We start from the raw sequence: 21,687 nt of genomic DNA on the forward strand, positions 1-21,687 counted from the left end.
CTTCAAACACTCGCACACACACACACACACACACTCTTAACGATAATTCGTGCTGTGCTCTGACTAGCTATCAAATCAGTGTCCCTTTCCAAGAATCTTAATTCGCCTTATCACTGCACACTGCCGGCAGCAGCTCATTGAGATAACAGCGCAGACAGCAGCAGCAGCAACAGCAGCAGCCACAGCAGCAGCTGCAGCAGCAACCAACAGATAATCCATACAAATTTATGCTCTGTCAAATTAGCAATATTGAATAAGACTTATCATTGTTCAAGTCCTAAGAGAATTGTATAAAATTGTATACCATAAAAAACGGTCTGACTATCAATGAACTCAACTTCTTTATACATCCACAAATGCTATCTGCATGCTGTGCCCCACTCAAAGTTAGTCACACTTGTTCTTCTCCTACTCTTTCAGTGCACTTAGCTGCACTCAACTGGCTCAAACTGAAGGCTAAGCTACACAGAGAGAGAGAGAGAGAGAGAAAGAGAACGAAGCTAGTGACTCACACTTGCAACGGTTTGGCTACTCCACTTTTGATTGTTAATATCTTGATTCACAGAATAGCAAACATGAATCCAAATTGTAGCTTAAGTGACTTATTCTATTTAACTTCAATCAATTCTAAAAATACTATAAAATAATACTAAAATATACTTCTAAAAAATACTAAAAAAATACTTCATCTGCTTTACTTTAATCATTCATAAAAGTTGTAACAATAATAATAAAAAAAAACTTCATCTGTTTAACTTTAATCATTTATAAAACAAGTAAAAACGTCGAGTGGGTTTGACTGTGAAATACCCGGTACCCATTTTTAATGAAAGCTAATTAGTGTGGCATTTATTTTAAAATGTAACAAATTAATATACTAGAAATATGCAAAAGTCTATATTTGGTATATTAGTTTAGTACTACATTCAAAATATACCATAGAGTGAAAAATATACCAAATTGTCAACTAAGATGAAAACAAAAACGTTTTTGTTCATACAAAAGAATTTCTTATATAATTTCGACAATTTTTAACTGATCTCAATCAAATTTTCAAGAATCATAAAAACTGTATTTATTATTGTCTGTACCGAAATTCGATCAAATATTAAAATACTGTGCTACAAAAATACATCATCTTTTTAACTTTAATCAATTCTAAAATTACTATAATAATATTTTAAGAATACTAAAAATACGAAAAATATTTGAGCATAAAATAATACATATAAACATACATGAAAATTAGGAAAATTATTATGTGCATTTTGTTTATTTTTAAATGTATGCAAAATAAACAAAATGCACATAATAATTTTCCAAATTTTTATCAAATTTGTTGTACAATTGTATGTTTATATGTATGTATTTGTAACTCGAAGAATGCTCAACAAGCTCACTTCATCTACACATATCTTTTATTTGTTCTGACTCTATTAAACTCTGATAATCAGAGCTTAGCTTAATTTTGCCAAGTATGTATATATTATTTATATTATTATTATATTATTATTTATATATATTTTATGTTGTTCATATCAAAATTTGAAAGCTTTGCATGTGCCAGATTAGAATGAAAAAATGTTTTGGCACCATATGAAGAAATTAACTTTATGATAACGAGAGCGCCAAAAGTAAAAATATACAGTATAGATTAATACATTTTTTATTAAATAATTTTTTAAGAATGTTTCATATTTTTCGTAAACTGTTTCGGTTGCAAATAATCTGTTAGTTAACTTTACAAAATATTTGTGAAATCAAACTAAAATAAATTGTTGAATTAAGTAATTGACATGAACTTGGTTGGTATTTTTAATATACTAAACACAATGAATTAAGTATGGAGACGTCAGATGTCAAGTGTATTTAACCTTTTCTTTTTCCCTTTTTTCGTTGAATCACTAAGACAGAAATATATAAAACAAACCTGTTCAACATAATTAAATGGCAAACATGATCAAATTTGATGGTTTTTTAATTATTTTGATTGGCAAAATCATATTTAAATACCAACACAAAATGAATTCTGCGTAAGTTTGAAGAAGAGTTAATCTGTGCACATTTTATTAACTATAGTATATGACGATTGCAAGTGAAAGAAAAACCCCAAAGTGAAAAATATGCTTTTGCGTTTTGATATTTTCATATCGGATTCTCGGAGCTTTGATACACAATTCACCTGCCGACAACAGAAGCGAAACACTTTTACTAATTTCAATTTTCCTTCTGGCTATCATCTTTAGCGTTCTCTTTGCCGTTGTCTTTATTTTGTGTCTGTGTCTATTCTTTTTTCTTTTGCTGTCTAGTTTGTTGGCCAATTCTCTCGCGTTTATCTATATGTATGTATATACATATAATATTTTTCATAATTTTCATTTCTGTGAGCGACGCGCATTTGAAATCTCAACAAGTGTTTTCTTCTTTTTTTTTTGTTGTCTGCTTTTGGCGTCTGGCATTTTAGTTTATTTTATATTTTCTTCTTTCATATTCCTTTCAGTTATTCATTTATTGGCAGTCAAAGCGCAAAAAAAGAAATAGACAAACAATAAACGAAATGTGTGTGTTGTCTGTTTGTCTCTTTGCCAGTTGCCAATTGCCAGTTGCCTGTTGCTGTTGGCTCTTTGTGTTGGCTTTTGGCTTTGCTGAGGGGTGTTTTCCCAATAACCAGCTAGATTGAACTCTCATGCGTATTTCTTGATTATTGTCTTGGACTTGGACTTGTTGCTATTTGAGTTGTCGTTGTTGTTGTTGTCTGCCGCCAACGTTTGTCGCTATTTTCGTTGAACGTGCGTCGTCTGCGTTTCGCTTCAAGTGGGCGAACCTGGCGTCGAATGCCGGGCCACAGCATCAACCAAAGACATCCAACATATATCTACAATCGAGTATATAACAAACATAAACACGCACACGCACGAAAACATTGCAAAACAAAAAACAAAAAAATGTAGAAAACTGCATAGCCCAAGAACAAATAAATAAATTACAATATTACGTATATTATAAAGCCTAAATTTATATACAAATTCTCATATATATTAATTAATTAATGTCGCACATTTTCACCTTTGTCAAAACCAACAGCAACCAAACTAAAAAAAAAAATATTGTTCACAAGAAAAACGCGCGCGCGTTTTTCCCTTAAAAAAAAACGCACTGAAAACGCGTGAAACTTTTTTTGTTTTTTGAATATTTCGCGACGCGCGTTAACACTGAATAATTGTCAAGTTTTTGAAGCGATTATATTGATAACTTTTGTATAATTATTTGTCAAAAACTTGCAAGATTTGATTTTGGCTTTTTTATTGCTTGTTTTTTTTTTTTGGTTTTGTAGTCGAGTGTCTCGTCGCAGCTCCGGCTGCTGGTCAACTGAATTAAGAACGAAGCGTGTTGCGGCCGCGACTGAACGGCAGCGTCGACGTTGCGCGTCAACTGCGACAGCGACTGAGGCAGCGACTGCGACTGCGACGGCGTCAGCGATGAGGCTGAGGCACTTGTTCGCACTTTGTTGTTGCTGCTGCTGTAGCTGCTGCAGTGCAAATTGCTGTTGCCGTTGCTGTTGCTGCTGTTGTTGTTGTTGCAGTTTCGATTGTTAGTCTCGATTTGGCTGCCGCTGCTGCTGTCGTGCGGAAATCACAAAAATTAGGCAGCCCCCAAATGGACACACACACAGGGCCGTGATTGTCACATGAAGCCGACGCTTGCGGCGTCAAAACCGAAGATTGCGCGTTGCCCGAGGGTGAGTGGAGAGTAGAGAGTGGGGGAGACTGAGCTAAACTGAGCTGCGCCACCCAAGCTAAGCTAAGCTAACCACCCACCCAGGCAGCCAGTCAGTCAGTCAGCCAGCCGGCCATTAAAAGCAATTTGTTGACAGTGACACACAAAAATGGATACATAAAGTGAAGCGACAAGTTGATAAACTGACGACAAAAATCCCATTTCCCCAACCTTCAGCTCACCCCACACACTTCTTCACACAACTCTAGCAGAAGGTTCAGGAATCAACTGTCAGATTTTGGGCCGCCCTCTACTATATCATGACATCATCATTACAATTTACACACACACATACACACATACAGACTACACAAACGATTAGCAGTCGCGTGTCTCGAATCCATAGACAGCAGCACATAATAAGAACTTGGCAACGCGGCAATAAAACTGATAAATTTCAAGTTGACTTGACCTTTTGTCAATTCCAATTCATTTTCAGTTGATCTCTTTGCTGTCTCTCTCTTTCACTCTTTTGCACCAGTGAAATTCTTTTTCTTTTCGCACAAATTAAAAAATTTAATTAAGCAACCACAGACAATGATAATTGCGGATTAACATTTCAAATATTTATTACAACATTGAGTTAAAATTGTTTAAGGAAACAATTGCAATTATAGAAAAATTGTATGCATTTTTAATTCATTTGATTTAAAATTTTGTATTTTTATTTTATTACATTAAATCGAGTATTTAATACTACATTTAATAGTACTGGCTGCTGGAGGCCTTCTACTCGAATTATTTGAAATGTTTCCATAATTTGATTCAAAATTTGAAATACATCCATATTCAGTAGTATATTTTTGAAAGAAACAATCGTAATTATGAAAACTAGTGAAATTATATTTTTTTCCTCACTAATTAACAATGATAGTATAGAATAAAATTTTAAACATTTATGACAATATCGAGCTATATTTGTTTAAGGAAATAATTGCAATTATAGAAAAAATTTATGAATTGAATGAATCTAAATATTTCCATACTGAGCAGTAATTTATTGAAAGAAATAATCGCATTTATGGAAACTAGTGAAATTATATTTTGTGCTAATAATTAAAAAATGTAATTCATCAATTTAAAATTAAATTTAAGTTATAATTGTTTAGGGAAACAATTGTAATAATGAAAACTAGCGAAATTCTATTTTTGTTCTCAATTTAAATGATTGAAGAAAATATTGATTCTTTTTTGATATATAACAATTCAAACTACTCAAATATTAAATTATAATTTTGATATATAATATGATATAATATCATATAATAGAAATAATAACGAATGTTTGTCACTCTTGTTGTAGTGGAACAAATGCTAACAAGCGTTTCAAATGAAGCAGCAAAACAAATGTCTCAATGAAATAACAATAATATTGCTAAACATTTAGTTAGTTCGGATAACAATGAATAGAAAAATTTACAATATTTTCGTTGTATTCAATAAAAAAAATACAAATTAGTTAACTTAATTAAAATAAATGCACCTTTCTTTTATTGATCATAAAAATATGGCCCTAGTATTAATTATACCAATTACTTATTCTTCTTATATAAATGTAATTCAGCAATTTAAAATATATAAAATTTAAGTTATAATTGTTTATAGAAAAATGACTATAATGAAAACTAGTGAAATTCTAGTTTTGTTTTGTTAGAAAAGTTAAATTAGAATGTTGTGCTTAGTGAATTTTTTTAGTCACTGAATTATTCAAATTTGTTTTTTTTTGTGTTTCCCAGATGAAAATATTTTTGGAATAAATACAATTTTATAACCATTGAAAAAGAGGTGAAAATGAATACACGATATATTCCGAATTAAAATGAATTTCAAATTAAATTTAATATTTTCTTTTTCAGGATTAGTTTGAATTTACACCTAACTTAATTGTATATTTGTTCCTTAAATACTAATAATAAAAAATAAATATATGAAATATATATTTATAATATATTTAGAATTTAAAATGCATTTCAAATGAAATTAAATATTGTTTCTTAGGATTAATTTGAATTTGACATTAATTAAATTGCCTTTGCAATTTCATAATTATGAAAATGACAATTAAAACAATAAGTTGCTAACTTAACTGGTTTTTTCAAAATGAAAATAGAAAATAGAAACTGTTAAGTGATATGGAGATGATGGATTGAGTTGTCTTCAAGGCACATTCTAAATTCTCAGCTGCCAAATTAACCTCCAGCAACAATTTGAATTTGAATTTGAACTGGAATTGGAAGCGAACGTAGACAGTAGAAATGCAGATTAAATCTGCCTCTGACTACGAGTATGTGATAGTTTAGTTTATATATATTCTATATAGTACATACTCGTATAGTCAGAGCAGCGACAACAACGTTTTAAAGTACGATGTGATGACGTTTGACGACGCTTTCAAGTAGCTGCCGCAAAAATACAAAAAACAAAAAATCTGGCATTGCTGGTGGGCGTCCTCAGATTTCCGCTTGCAACTCCCCCGCTAACCGTTCTCTCTCTCTCACGCTCTCTCTCTGTCTCTCTGCGATGGGGAATCATGGAAGCATGTCGATGGCGTGCCAGGCCAGGCCAAGCGAGCGAGTAAATCTCATGCAAAACATTGAAATGTGTGTCAACAAATTGCACAAATTAGCGGCAAATACAGCAAACAGTTACCACATGGAAATGCGATGAGCTTTGTACTTGAAAAATGCTACGCAAAAAAACAAAATAAAACAAAATAAAAATAAAGTGTGGGCGGTCTTGGGGTCACAAATCACAAGTCACAAACGCAGCTAATCATAATGATCTCTTCTCCCTCAACGAACGAGCTATCAATGAAGTTGCGCCCAGCAGTTGACCCAAGCTCACCATTTAAGGCAGCGCAACAACAACGCAACGATGTAACAAAGTACAATACATAAAGTATATAGATACATATGTATATACATACATATTTAGATCGCTGTCAGCAAATCAATTAATCCACTCATTCAATGCCTCTACGTGCGTGTGTGGGCGAAGTATCTTCATTCATTTTGGGTGGGCAGCAAATCTTCATCTTAATGAATTGCGGGCTGGGCTGCAGATTCATCAAACAGGTGAGACAAACTAATAATCAACAAGTAAGAAAGCTATAGTCGAGTGTGCTCGACTGTGAGATACCCGCTACCCATTTTGAATAAGAGCAAAATATTGCGGTATTATTTCCAAAATATACCGAAAATACTTTTAAAAAATACTAAAAATATACCAAATAGTATGTTTGCCATAGACGGCACAATATACCAGATTGTCAACCAAAGCAACTAAGGTCCCCAGTAAGGCGTTTTTGCCCATACAAAAGTATTTCTTTAATAACTTCCACAATTTTTATCTGATCGCAACCAAATTTTCAGGAATCATAAATACTATATTTATTATTGTATATACCAAAATTCACAATTCTAGCTTTACAATTAATCGATTTTTTCGATTTACGGGGGCGGAAGTGGGCGTGGCAAAAATTTGAAACAAACTTGATCTGCATGCAAACATAACAAATGCTGTTATGCTTATAGCTCTATCTCTTATAGTCTCTGAGATCCAGTGTTTCATACGGACAGACACACAGACGGACAGACGGACATGGCTATATCGTCTCGGCTGTTGACGCTGATCAAGAATACTTTATAGGGTCGGATATGCCTCCTTCTACCTGTTACATACATTTCCTGCCGGCACAAAGTTATAATACCCTTCTACCCTACGGGTAGCGGGTATAAAAATGCCAGCGATTAACCACGCTCTGTGGCATAACTGAAGCGTGAACTGTGATTGCAACTTCAAGTGCAACTGCAACTCCAACTGCGTTGCGTTGGTGGCAACTGTTGCACTCTCTGTTGCACTGACGTCATCGTCATGACTTCATCACTGACTTTTTTCGAATGCAATGCACGTTGTGGGAGTTTGACAACCAGTTAACATAGAATAAAAGGTATATAGACCATCTGTATCTGTCTATTTGTATCTATGTATTTGTATCTTTGCATTTGTGTGTCTATATCTCTGTATAGTTGTATCTGCAGCTGGCTATCTGTATCTTTGTATCTAGATCTGAATTTCTATCTCTGTAAATGTATCTATGTATCTAATTCTGTGAATGTTCATCTGTATTACTGAATCTTTGTATCTAGATCTGAATCTGTATTTGTGTATCTGAAACTTTGTATCTGTGTATCTGAAACTTTGTATCTGTGTATACGGGTATCTGTATCTTTGCAGCTGTGTATTCGCATCTATGTATCTAATTCTGTGAAAATGTATCTATAATACTGACACTTTGTATCTGTGTATCTATAACTTGCATTTGTATCTTTTTATCTAGATCCGAATCTCTATACATGTATTTGTATTTGTGTATCTGAAACTTTGTATCTGTGTATTTGGACATATAAGTTTCTGTATCTTTGTATCTCTTTAAATGTATCTATGTATCTAATTCTGTGAATCTGCATCTGCAATACTGAATCTTTGTATCAATGTATTTGTAAACTTGTATCTGTATATTTCTTTGTATCTAGATCTAAATCTCTATATCTGTATTTGTGTATCTAAATCTTTGTATCTGTGTATCTGAAACTTTGTATCTGTGTATCTCTGCATATGACTATCTATATTACTGAATCTTTGTATACGTGTATCTATATCTTGTATCTGTTTGTTTGCATCTGTATCTGAATCTGTTTACCTGTATCTGTGTATCTGAATCTTTTTATCTGTGCGCCTACATATAAACTTTTATCTGTATCTTTGTATCTGTATAACTGCATCTAAGTATCTGATCCTGTGAATCTGTATCTGTGTATCTGCATCTTTGTATCCATATCTGAATCTGTTTATCTGTAACTGTGGAAGTGTATCTTTGCATCTGTATCATTGTAAGTGAATCTTTATATCTGAGTATTTGTATCTTTGCATCTGCATCTTTGTATCTGTATCTATGTATTTGTCTATGGGTCCTTGTATCTGTACCTAAGAATCTTTGTAAATTGTAACTGTATGTTATTTTGGTATCTGTAAATTAATAACTTTATGTTTGTATCTGTATATCTCCATAACTGTATATTTGTGATTCTGTATCTGTATCTTTATATATGTATCTATATATCTGTATCTGTATAGAGGTATCTTGTTATTTGTATCTCAGTATCTGTGTATCTCCGTATCTGTATCTGTGTATCTCAACATCTGTATGTCTGTACTTGTATCTATGTATGATGAGCGCACTTAGAATTCCCATTAATTAGTTGAGGAAACATTTTTAAAGTGCTCCACTTCTGTTAGTTGATGCTAGTGCTGCTTCTGCTGCTGGTGCTCTTTCATGTGGCCTGTCCCCGTCCCCTTCCTCGTCCCTTCTCCGCCTTCTCCATCGCATCGTCCCCATTGCACCCCTCTGCTCATCATCCTGCAACTATTTTGAGCTGCCTCCTCCAAATGCTTGTGCTGACACACATTGAAGCCAAAAGGCATCACACATTTGTTTACAATCCCCGCACACACACACACACACACACACGCACACACTTAGATCTTTCTTCTGTTCAGCTACTTTATTACGCAGCGTGTGACCCAACACTTTCCCGCCATCACGCCAACCTCCTCCTTCCCCCATTCCCCTTCCATTGCCTTCACCCCCTTTAGTGCAGTCGCCCCTCAACAGTTTTGTTTGTCTTTTACGTACACTTTGATGGATTATCTGTGGTCTATTGAATGGAATTCTTGGCTATAAGTAGATATGCTTTATGGGCCAAGTGGCATATTAACGAAATAACATTCGAATTGCGTGATGCGCAAGGTTAGCCATAGTTTTTCGTTAATTTTTGTGCGAGCAATAAGTTAAATCAACAACAATTCTAATATACAATTAAATCTATACGAAACCTTGAAGTAATTTCAAAGCCAATTGCCTTCGATGTTAAACTAGCCATTAATTACAAGTACTCGAATGTTCTGCATAGCAGCATAGAAAACACAAAACATACATACATACATACATACATATTTACTAGTATATACAACTATAAATATCACATTGGAACAATAACAAAACACACAAAATTTATCGTTGAACTTTTGTATAAATTTCGCCCATATCAAACATTTACTGCTCTGCGTCCAAAATGAAAATTCATTTAATTTTCATGCGTTCATTGCAAATTATCTCTTATGCAAATGATCGACTAAAAGATTACCTGCATTCGATTATGTTCAACTTTATAAAATATTGCAATATTGAAGATTTCGGATTATATTACAAAATGAAGAACTGTTGAAAGCACTTCTAGAAATGTTATATACAATTTTACTTACTTTAACCTTATACAAATATAAGCTACAGAAACATATATATATTTTCCTCTTAATACTTGTCTATTAAACATTAATTTCTACTATCTATAATCTATCTTTATTCTATATTCAATATTAACATATTTATAGAAAAAATTAATGCAATATTTAAAAGAACACATTGACTGATAGAGCATTCACAGTTCGTTCTGTCTCACCTAAACACCAAATTACTTGTTGGTTTTACAAGTAGGAATTAGTTTTTGCTTTCGTTGTGGAAGTGAACACAAGAAAATGTGCAGAAATTTGATACAGGTACAGAAAATATGAATGTATGGCTAGCTGTCAGTATAATAAGAATATTTTCAAATTAAAGCAAAAAATATGACTTAAAAACATGCTAAATAATATTACAAACATTTAACTAAATTGCAAGTTGCAAAATATTGCTTAGGTGTCGAATAATCGAAGCATCGGAATGAATATTTTGGTATATAAACAATGTATTCTAATCAAGTCAATATACCTCTTAAAAATCAAAGTCTATTTTCAAAAATAATACAAATTTCAAGCTGTCAAATAGTCATAACAAGAAGGAAACAGAAAGAATATTTGAGAAATCAAAAATATTTGAAAGGAAATTGAATAAATTGCTTAGCTTTTAAGAAAGTAATGATAAAGTAACAAAAAGAGTATTTTTTACAGAAATATACTAATATACTACTAACAAATCAACATATCAAATATACCACTTGAAAATAAATGTGTATATTTTTAACAAAAATAATACATATTCCAAGCTGTCAAATAGTCAATGAAGAAATATTTATAAATACATAAGACCGAATATTGCATTACAAATTTTACAGAAAAATACTAAAATGCTTCTAGCAAATCAAGTCAAGTATACCCCTCGAAAATAGAAAGATATTTTTACAAAAATAATAAATATTCCAAGCAGCATCAAAAATATTCATTAATTAAAAAAGATTTGTAAATATATAAGATTCAATAAATATCAAATGTTTAATTAGTATTTTTTACAGAAAAATACTAAAATACTTTGAACAAATCAAGTCAAATATACCCCTCGAAAATATAAAGTATATTTTAACAAAAATAATAAATATTCCATGCTGTCAAATAGTCAAAGAAGCAACATAAAGAATATTTATCAAATCAAAAATATTCGTAAATACATAAGATCCAAAATATTGCCTTACAAATTTTACAGAAAAATACTAAAATGCTTCTAGCAAACCAAGTCAAGTATACCCCTCGAAAATAGAAAGATCTTTTCATTCAGAATATTTATTAAATCAAAAATATTTGTAAATGTATAAGATTCAATAAATATCAAATATTTAACTAGTATTTTGTACAGAAAAATACTAAAATTCTTTAAGCAAATTAAGTCAAATATATCCCTCTAAAATAGAAAGTATATTTTTAGAAGTAATAAATATTTGAAGCTGTCAAATAGTCAAAGAAGCAACATAAAGAATATTTATCAAAGCAAAAAATATTCGCAGGTATATAATACTAAGAAATATTCTAAGAAACGGAGATGATTAAAAGAAACGAAATTCATAATCTGCGAGCAGCCAAGTTGCATACAATTTTCCGATTATTAAGAGTGATGTATGTATGGAAATGGAAATGGAAATGGAAATGGAAATGAGATTTCCTCGATTGTAGCGAGTAATGTGTGAGGTTAATCGCCTTATCATGTATTCGCACTCATATCGTACGCAATGTTGCATATGTAGCTGGAGCTGAAGCTGTTGCTGCTGCTGTTGCATGCCTCAGTACTTACGTTTGCAGCGATGCAAGATTTGTGGCGGAGGCGCCAACGCCGCATGCCGTGGAATGCATTTGCCAACTTTGTTGTTGTTATCGTTATGCCACCGATTCTCCAATTGCGATTCTCCGATTCTCCTCCTCGTTTCTTTTTTTTTTGCGCTGCTTAGTTGGTTGCAATTCTTGCAAATCCAAGCACACACACACAACACACAACGCACAGAATTTCACGCGAAATGTTTAATGCCAAAACACGCACAACAACAACACGCAAAAAAAAATATATATTGAATTCAAGAAATGGGGGAAGAAAGAAATGGTGGCCAGGTGAAAGAGCGTCGAAATTTGCTTGCCCTGTTCGTTCTTCGTCTGTTCTTAGTGGTTGGATAATTTCTGGTTAAGCGAATTCACAGTTCGACGCACGACGTTCAATGTCTGACTGAATTTCTATTTCCGCTGAGGATGCTCAGAGACCATCAAACACGGTGTGGCTGCTGTTGCTGCTGTTGCTGCTGTTGTTGCTGCTGTGGCGACGGCAGCAGCAGCAGCAGCATTCACAACGTCAACGGTGGCTACTCCCATCCCCATCCCCATCCCCATCCCCATCTCCATCCTCATCCACACACTCACATCCACCCACGTGGCTGACCGTGTTGCTGTTATTGTTGTTATTATTATTTCTTAGCATAAACATACAAAATAAAAAGAAGGAAATTAAATGCCGCTGCGCTCGGTTCCTGTGTTGGCGTCATTTCAACGTGTGTGTGTGTGTGCCTCTGTGTGTGTGTGTGTGCAATGCATGTCATTGCTATTCACATTTAAAACAGTTGAAAAACGGCCTCAAAAATAACAACAACAGCAACAGAAACAGAAACAACAACAGCGCATCGATGGCAAAACGTTTCCAAAGAAACAGCCTCATTTTTCACACACTGTGCCACAGAGCGTATGCTTGATTTCGTATACGCAGCGGAACTTGAAAATTCTTTTGAGCTTGAACTAATTGTGAAAATTTTAGCTGGAAATGCTGTCTTTACAAATCTTCAAAAATTAATCTCAAAGTTTAAATTGAATCAAGCTAAATCAAATATTTAACACGAACTTGATTGAATTGAAAAGTTTATTGTTTTTAAACCAGAGCTCGCCATAAAATAAAAAACAGTTAGCCTAAATTATCTGTTTGGACTGTCTCAAACAAAAGCAACTTAAAATTTCTACATAAGTTCAAAATTTCGTCATTAAATACAAATATTTGTAAGTACATAAAATACGAAAATAATTCTATGAAAGTCAATTGAATATATTGTTTCACTATCGAATATTGAAATTAAGAAATAGAACATTTTTTACAAAGATAGTAATAATAAAATAATAATTCTTTTCTAGACAAAAGCCATTCGAAATAAAAGTAAATTTTTAATACATTAATAGCTTAAAAATACTAAAAACAACAAAAATTATATTAACCCCAAAGCATTTTTTCAAAGTAGAAAAGAACAACAACAAACTGCCAAGGAAATTGTATTTTATAAGCAGCGCATTTTGGCGCTGGTCAAACAAACAAACAAACATAGTAATAACTTCGTTGTTTATTATTGTATTGTATTGATTTAACTTCGGGGCAAAAAATATCTAGATTTTGAGATGCCACAAAAACACAAAGAATAAAATGACGTTCTAAAGAACAAGAATTCAAATTTCGAACTTTGGTATTTTGCAAATATTTTCGTAAATACGAAAAATCTTAAACATTTTTCAATAAAAATAAAATGTTCTAATATTATAATGCTTCAAATTGCGGTTCTTCTGACCCATAAAGAAACTTTCACATTTTTTTTATATAAATTAGTTATTTGTAAATTAAATTGTTCTCTGATTAGTTTTGGGATTTTGTTTGCAAAATAAAATACTTTAAAAGTATTTTATTTGCAAAATATAATATATATATTTTATTTTTAAAAATGTACGAATTCGTGAATAAGTATAAAGTAGTTTCTAGTTTAATTTGTACAAAATTTTTTCAATTTTAAATAATAATAAAATATTTGAAAAATATATTTCTTACTTATTGATCAAAACAAATTTTTTGCAATGAATAAAAGTGTAAAAAAAAATATGTTTAAAATATTGTATTTTAAAAAATTAAGAAATAGTACAACAAATATCTTTAAAATAGAAACTACTTTCACTTTATTAAAAATTAAATACTTTTAAAATATATGTTTTTGTTTTTCTTTTCAAAACTACTTTTTAATTTTACTAAACACTATATGAAAGTGGTTGAAATATCGTTTAAAAACGTTGCAAATGGTTATTTATTTTAAATAATAAAAAGCCTAAAAATGTTATATAGTTTTATGTGATATCTGAACCATCAGCTAATTAATACAACTGGTGACTGATTTGTAGTGATGCTTAATGATTTTTTCATAGTTTTTATTCTCTTATTGTCTGATGGAGCTTTTTGGACTAGCGTCGACGGATGTCTCGTGGTCTCTTTTTTGGCCACGTCAAAAGTCCATTGCAGCCTTATTCCGCCACATGTGCGGCGTTCTTGTTGTTGTTGTTGTTGTTGTTGTTCAAGCTGCTGTGGTGTGAATGAATCACAGCCAAGCAAGAGAAATATAAAACAGAGCAAAAGGCAAAAAAGAAACTACATAAAACACACACACACACACACAGACATCGACGTTGTTGCCACGCCACTTGTTTGTTTACATTGCCAACGTCGCTGCAGCTCGTCCCCCGCCTCCCACAAGTGTGCTGCGATCATGCGGCATCAACTAAAATATATACACTGAGGAAAAAAAGTTCTGAAACCATGATTTTCGTCTTAGTACTCAGAATGTTGGCATCAGGAATATGCAAAAATTAAATGAAATGAACAAGCGCAAGAACATTTGATATAACATCATGATAAAAGGAAAACTTCTTATAGTTTTAAGAGCAACAAGTAATATACAGCTACAGTCGTGAGATGCTCACAACCTAATTTGAATAGAAGCAAAAACTATAGGGTATTAATTTTAAAATATACCACAAAAATACTAAAAATATACTAAATGCTATAATTGGTATATTGATATAGTACTACATGCAAAATATTCCATAGAGTCAAAGACAAACCAGAACCTTAGTAAGTAGGCGTTTTTCCCATATAAAAGTATTTCTAAAATAACTTTTAAAATGTTTATTTGATCGTTAACAAATTTCAAAATCAGGACTCCTAAATACTATAGTTATATACCGAAAAGATAAACCGTTTTGCCTGTTACATATAGTATGTAGATTTCAAGGAGGCACAAAGTTGTAATAATTATGGGGTATGAACATCGTATTAAAAGATCATGAAAATATGACATAATATATTAATTATATAAAAACATTATAGGAATTTTAATGGATTACATTATTCTGTAATTCTATTTTATATATTTTTTTTTATTTTATACATATATTTTCTTATTTTAAGCATTTGGAATTGTTTATGACCAATGTTCTTAGCTTTTAGGCTTTGTTCCTAAAGTGTTTTCATTTGAAGAATACAAATTCTAAGATAATTGTTCTTAATTTGAAAAACTGGTCTTTTTTCAGTGTATAAATATCTACATACATATATACGTATATATAGATATAGTATGTAGTAGGTAGTATGTGTGATGAGGCGTTGCTGTTGGAACTAGGCGCGATTTGAGATTTTCCAGCTGGCATAATTCTCGTAATAAAGCGCAACACACCAACACACACACACAAACTATGTCTATGTCATGTGTATGTGTGTGTGTGTGAGTGTGTGAGTGTAGACAAATTTCCGTGGAGCCAAGTGGCTGCCACTTTGGCCACTTTGGCCACTTGACATTGACGCGGCGACTTGTGACACTTGCTCCCAAAGCGCGCCTGGATCGTAAAAATTCCCATTGCTAAAGTAATTGTTGTTGCTTTGCTGTTATTGTAAATGTGTATATACATATGTATGTATGTACATATATCTCAGGCCAAAAACAGTTGGAGAAACGGAACGCACTTCGCTCCGTCTCTTCGTCTGTAAGCAGAAGTGACATCAGTGCGACGTTTTTAGCCAAAACGCCAGTTTGCCATTTTTGGTAACGACCCTCAGACACATGTCTGTCTCTCTGTACACATCGTCGAGCAACAATCAATTTCTATCCATTCATTTACAACTGACACACAAAACCAAAAACTGAATGTAATGCAATTTTTAACAAATACGAATTTCGCATACACTTATAGTCAACTGCATTTAAATATCGCTAACTTCGATAATAACACAATAATTTTTATAGAAAATATTTGCTAGTATTATTTTTATGTGGTAAGTTTTAGTTCATTTAAAACAGAATTAAGAATTTAATAAAGTTGTGATTTTTATTGCCTTGAAAATGTGTTAATTTAAATATATATTTAAATTGTTTGTAGCTTGTGTTTTCATTGCAATGTATTTATAATTATATCTTCTTTTATATGCCGAACATCTTTGAATTTTTATTAAGTGCGAAATACTGCCAAATATTTGTTACTTTTTTGTTAATCAAATATCAAGAAGTACATTAAAATTGATCAAATATTCTTTAAAAATGCAGCAAATTTTATTTTATTTTAATCAACAAAAAACCTAGAAATGTTATTTTGTTTGCCCAGCATTTTCTTATTAACTGCCAAATCCTCTTTGCAATACAAAATGTTCATTGCCTTTTTTTTAGAATCTTGTATTTTACTTTTAACTTTTCTTTTTAGCTATGATATCATATTTTACTGTAGTTCATCGCCCTTTTCTGTATTTTGTTGTTTTCGTTTAACTTTTCATTTATTCATTATATTCTATTTTTATATAGTATTAATTGCCTTCTCATTTGAGAAGAGAATAACATAAATTTCCAATATATAAAGTTTATCATTCATTGTAAATATTTATTTTACGCTTTTGAATTATAGCTTCTATAGCTTGTGTTTTTCTAACATATTTTCTTCTCTCTTTTTCAACTATTTAAAATGCTGCATTTATTTCAAAGAATAAAATAAATTTCTACGAAATTAACTTATTTTCTCATATCTCATTATTAAACCGTTTTTCATTCTAAATATTATTTTTTTTTTATTATTAAAGCTTCTGTTTCCATAACATATTTTCTTCTTAATTTTTCAACTATTTAAAATGCTAAACTCATTTCAAACTTTTGCCTTTCGAAACAAAATAATATAAACTGTTACAAAATTAACTCAGTTATTTTGTTCATTGAGAATATTTATTTTGACCTATCTGAATTAAAGATATAGCTTCTTTTCGCATATCTTATTATTGAACATTTTGTCCATTGTAAACAGTATATTTTTTCTTTTTTGTTACTTCTGTAACATCTTGTCTTAAATCTCCTCTTTCTGCTTTCATTTCAAGCTATCAAATGTAAAGCATTTTGTGATCGCTTAATTGATATTTAATATGATTTTTCTACGAAAAATATAACGTGACAAACAAGTTGACAAAGTAAATGAGCTCACCGAAGTTGAATTGTCTTGGAATTCGCTGGCGCAAAGAAACTTTTTTTGGGTTGCCGATTGAAATTGAAGTCGCGTGGCGATTAGCGATTAGCGCCATTTAATAGCCGATTTCAAATTGACCAGCATGGGGCACAGCACTTCCGGTGGCAGCCCCCGCATCATCTGCACCTCCTCCGCCTCCTACGTTCACCTAGTCTGTGCAATGGACACGTTCATTGGCCTCTGCCTCTCTCTTAGCCTTGGTTTATTTATTCAGCTTGCGGCCTCATCCGATGCATTCTTAAGGGCCATAAAGTGTGCTCCAACAACATCGACAACATCGAGAACATCGAGAACAACAACAAACAAGAGAACTAATCCAGATAGGGATAGACGAGCGGATCGCGAGAGCTGCGCAGTGTCTGCCACAGACTTGACTTGACCTTTGGCCTCGCCACCAACTGCAACTGGCTGTAAGGCGGCGGCGGCTGCTGCCGCTGTGGCAACAACAGACGTCGCCGTCCCCGTTGCACAGGCGTCAGCCAACGCAGCGCTGCCTCTCGACGCTGGCGTCGCTGTTGGATCGTTCGCGATGCACAATACGGACGCACTGTTATGTAGTAGACGATCTCTATCACCGAAAAGATGCTGAAGCCCATAAAGAGACCCAACAAGCCACCAGTGTTGGCTGCAATCAAACCGAGAAAAATATACGGGTAAGAGGCTACACTACAAAATAACACAAATAACTAAAAAAGATGAAAATACTACTGTTTAAAAACAAAAAGAGAAAGAGAATGTGTCAATATAAATCTTGCACATACTTATATAAAAAATGCTTGCTAACAAATAATAAAAAAAACACAAAATGATACAGACTAAATCTTTAGACTGTTAACAAATGTAGTCTATATTTTTTTATAGAAATAACAAAAGTGAGATAAAGAAAAAGAGAGAAAGAGGCAGCACAAATATTTGAAGTATTCACAAAATGTTTGCTAAATATAATGTATTAATGATTCTTACAAAAAATAACAAGTAAGAAAGCAGTGAGATACGCACTATCAAGACAGTGCGGTATTATTTTTAAAATATACTCAATACAAATATTGAAATATACCATACCAAATATACCGAATACCATATTTGGTATAACGACGAAGTACTACATTCGAAATATACCATAGAAGTCAAAATATACCATATCGTTAATCAAAGCAATTTTTATCCCCTATACCTTAAACATTTTGAAATATACCGAAGGTCATATTTGGTATAATGATGAAGAACACACTACATTCAAAATATACCATAGAGGTTAAAATATACCATATTGTCAGCCAATGCAATTTTTATACAATATACCTTAAAAATATTGAAATATACCGAGTACCATATTTGGTATAACGATAAAGAGCCACATTCGAAATATACCATAGAAGTTAAAATATACCATATCGTTAATCAAATCAATTTTTATCCGATCGCAATCGAATTCTAAAGAATCACAAATACTATAGTTAGTATTGTCAATTTTGTTTGTCAATGTGCGTAGGCTGATGTGGGCGTGGCAAACATTTTAAACAAACTTGATCTGCGTGAAAACATAACAAGTGCTGTTGAAAAAAAGTTATATCTCTATATCTAATAGACTCTGAGATCTAGATGCTGATGCAGTCAGACAGACAGACAGACAGACGGAAATGGCTATAACATCTCGGTTGTTCACACTGATCAAGGATAAACTACTTTGTTATTTTTGAGAATCTTAGCTTACAAAGAAACTCGGTGAAGCCAAACATCTCGGATTTGGTGGTGCTCCGCAAGTTGTTGGTCAGATAGTAGAAGTGCAGAACGGACAGATCGTTGTTAACAGAACCGTTGCTAGTGCTGAAGAGATCCTCGGGCAGATCCTCGCCACTCTGATAGCTTGGACCCGTGACAATCATCGACGTGGACATCGTGGTGCGATAGGTGAGCTCAAAACAGCCGGGCCAACAACTCTCGCATGACAATTCCGTGTTCGAAGACTCGATCTCGGTCTGGACGCGATTCGTGCAGTTGTTATCGTTGGGTCCGCAAACTCGAGCCGCCGGATCGATGCGAGGCAAATAGTAAAGAACACAGCTACAATCGCGCAACAGCAATTTGGCCTCACACTCGAGTTCGCAGTTTTTACGCGAATACGTGCGATAATAGGTCAAATCGTTCTCATCCGAGAAGAGACAACGACGCACCGATTTCTTAATTGATCGAATGCTAGGCGTTGCGTCCTCATAAACGGGATCAATGACAATGCGTGCCTCCCTCCCCGATGTCACAATGAATCCATAATTGCTCACCTTGGGCAACTCGGCGGGATTGTGTACGAGGACCTAAGCCAAAAACAATTTATACAAATTCAATTACATTTACAACTCTCTCTGTCAGACCTTGAACCCGTTGCTCATCGATTTGGTGCAATAATATTCCGCTGTCGAGGCATTCAACACCACAGTTAAACCCATGCGACTTCCCGTTCCCCCCGAGGTCCGAGGATAATAGAATTCGGGCAATTTGTCCGCGTAACCACGCTCTGGCGTCCAATCGATGGCCTCGTACAGTGAACTCTCCTGCAACGGTTCCATGCGCACATCGTCCGAATAGTTGCGAAACAGAAAACTCGGATCCAGCGCATTGAACGTGCAACACAATCCATCATCGGTCAGCGACGACTTGAAGATCATCGAGCACATCTCGCGACGCGATCCAAAACTGCAGTACAAAAGCATCTCGTCGCAGGGCTGAGCCACATCGACCAGCAGCGCCTTGAAGTACTTCCAGGTGCCGACGTACGTGATCGTCTGATCATCGCCTTGGCTGCACAGGCTCATCAGCAGCGAGTAATTGCTGCTCGATCTTTTTTCGGGGCATTGAAATGCGACATCAAATATATTTTTAAGTTGTACATCACATTCCACAATTGTTATTCAAATTAACAAACTTATTATTGCAGTTGTTAAATAAAAACAATAACAATAAAATATATGTATGTACATACATTCAAATTGGTAATTCTAACAGATCGTTTATGACGATCATCTTTGATAAAACATCTTTTAAAAGAGTTAACCAGGTTGAAAGAAGTTTATAGAGTTGCAAAAATAAGAATAGCACCACTTTTTTATATTATATTTTTCCTTTAACAAAATAACTAATGTACATATTCTATATACATACATGTATGTATGTATGTAAATTTAAAGCCAAGGCATTTCTGATGAGACAACGTTTGTACTAACTCAAGAACGCGTCGTTAACCAATAGAAAATAATAAAAATAAATAGAAATTAAAATGTAAGTGATTTGATTCCGATTCATTGATTATTTTTAGCTGTAGGCTAAGATAAAAATAACTGAGTAAAAAACCCGAAATAAACTGCCTGTTGAATTCACTTAATTCTTTGCGATAGTAAAACGTACTAAAATAATAAGAAACAAGTAAGAAAGCTACAGTCGAGTGTGTTCGACTGTGAGATACCCGCTACCCATTTTGAATAAAAACAATATATTGCGGTATTGTTCTCAAAATATACCGAAAATACTACAAAAATACTAAAAATATTACAAACGGTATATTTGTTATATCGATCAAGTACCACATTAAAATTATACCATAAGACCCCTAGGAAGTAAGCGTTTTTGCCCATATAAAAGTATTTCTTTAATACCTTCCACAATTTTTATCTGATCGCAACCAAATTTTCAGGACTCAAAAATACTATAGTTATTATTGTATACACCAAAATTCAGCTCTAGCTTTACGTTTGTTATTCGATTTTTTGATTTGCGGAGACGGAAGTGGGTGTGGCAAAAATTTAAAACAAACTAGACCTGCGTAAAAACATAACAAATGCTGTCGAAAAAAAATTATAGCTCTATCTCTGAGATCCAGTGTTTCATATGGACGGACGGACAGACAGATATACGGACATTGCTAGATCGTCTCGGCTATTGATGCTGATCAAAAATATATATACTTTATAGGGTCGGAGATGCCTTTTTCTACCTGTTACATACATTTCCTGCCGGCACAAAGTTGTAATATCCTTCTACCCTATGGGTAGCGGGTATAAAAAGAAAAGAACTTCCGAAAACTGAGTAAGAAACCCGAAATAAACTGCACTTAATTCTTTGCGATATTAAGCAGATACACCAGTTTATTTCTTAGCTTTTTAAATAATATGGTTTACTTGTGTTTATATAGAATTTGAGCATTCGGATGACTCACCGCGAGATGCGTTGAACGCGACTACGCAGTGCCTGATTGAG

General features: G+C 33.2%; 2 protein-coding genes across 6 annotated transcripts in view; both read right to left on the reverse strand.

The window, feature by feature from the left end:
• LOC117573213 (scoloptoxin SSD14) overlaps positions 1-12,294 on the reverse strand; it is a 29,994-nt gene extending 17,700 nt beyond the window's left edge. The window contains exon 1 of one of the 5 annotated variants that reach the window (XM_034256229.2): positions 11,897-12,294. In XM_034256229.2, coding sequence (XP_034112120.1) covers positions 11,897-11,955 — 59 coding nt within the window. In that variant the 5' untranslated portion in view covers positions 11,956-12,294. Of the gene's footprint in view, positions 1-2,182; positions 2,200-3,058; positions 3,359-11,896 lie in introns of those variants that run through there. The other 4 variants (XM_034256258.2, XM_034256238.2, XM_034256248.2 and 1 more) reach the window with 4 other exon arrangements.
• A 5,456-nt stretch (positions 12,295-17,750) lies between these two features.
• On the reverse strand, positions 17,751-20,291 carry LOC117566831 (pickpocket protein 28). The gene is made up of 3 exons (XM_034246406.2): positions 19,809-20,291; positions 19,154-19,751; positions 17,751-18,064 (listed from the first exon to the last, which is right to left on the reverse strand). Exons 1-3 carry the CDS (start codon positions 20,247-20,249, stop codon positions 17,751-17,753), a joined length of 1,353 nt encoding a protein of 450 aa, XP_034102297.2. The 5' UTR covers positions 20,250-20,291.
• Positions 20,292-21,687: the final 1,396 nt, after the last annotated feature.

Source organism: Drosophila albomicans, chromosome X (genome assembly GCF_009650485.2).
Source record: "Drosophila albomicans strain 15112-1751.03 chromosome X, ASM965048v2, whole genome shotgun sequence".
NCBI lineage: Eukaryota > Metazoa > Arthropoda > Insecta > Diptera > Drosophilidae > Drosophila > Drosophila albomicans.

What these genes read in the sequence shown, in the direction of transcription:
- LOC117566831 (XM_034246406.2), bottom strand. Translation starts at nt 20,249, where the DNA reads ATGAGCCTGTGCAGCCAAGGCGATGATCAGACGATCACGTACGTCGGC. An exon ending in CGATGAGCAACGGGTTCAAG is followed by an intron (nt 19,752 to 19,808) that starts GTCTGACAGAGA and finishes TTTTTGGCTTAG; the next exon opens with GTCCTCGTACACAATCCCGC. An exon ending in TGGCTTCACCGAGTTTCTTT is followed by an intron (nt 18,065 to 19,153) that starts GTAAGCTAAGAT and finishes GTTTGATTGCAG; the next exon opens with CCAACACTGGTGGCTTGTTG.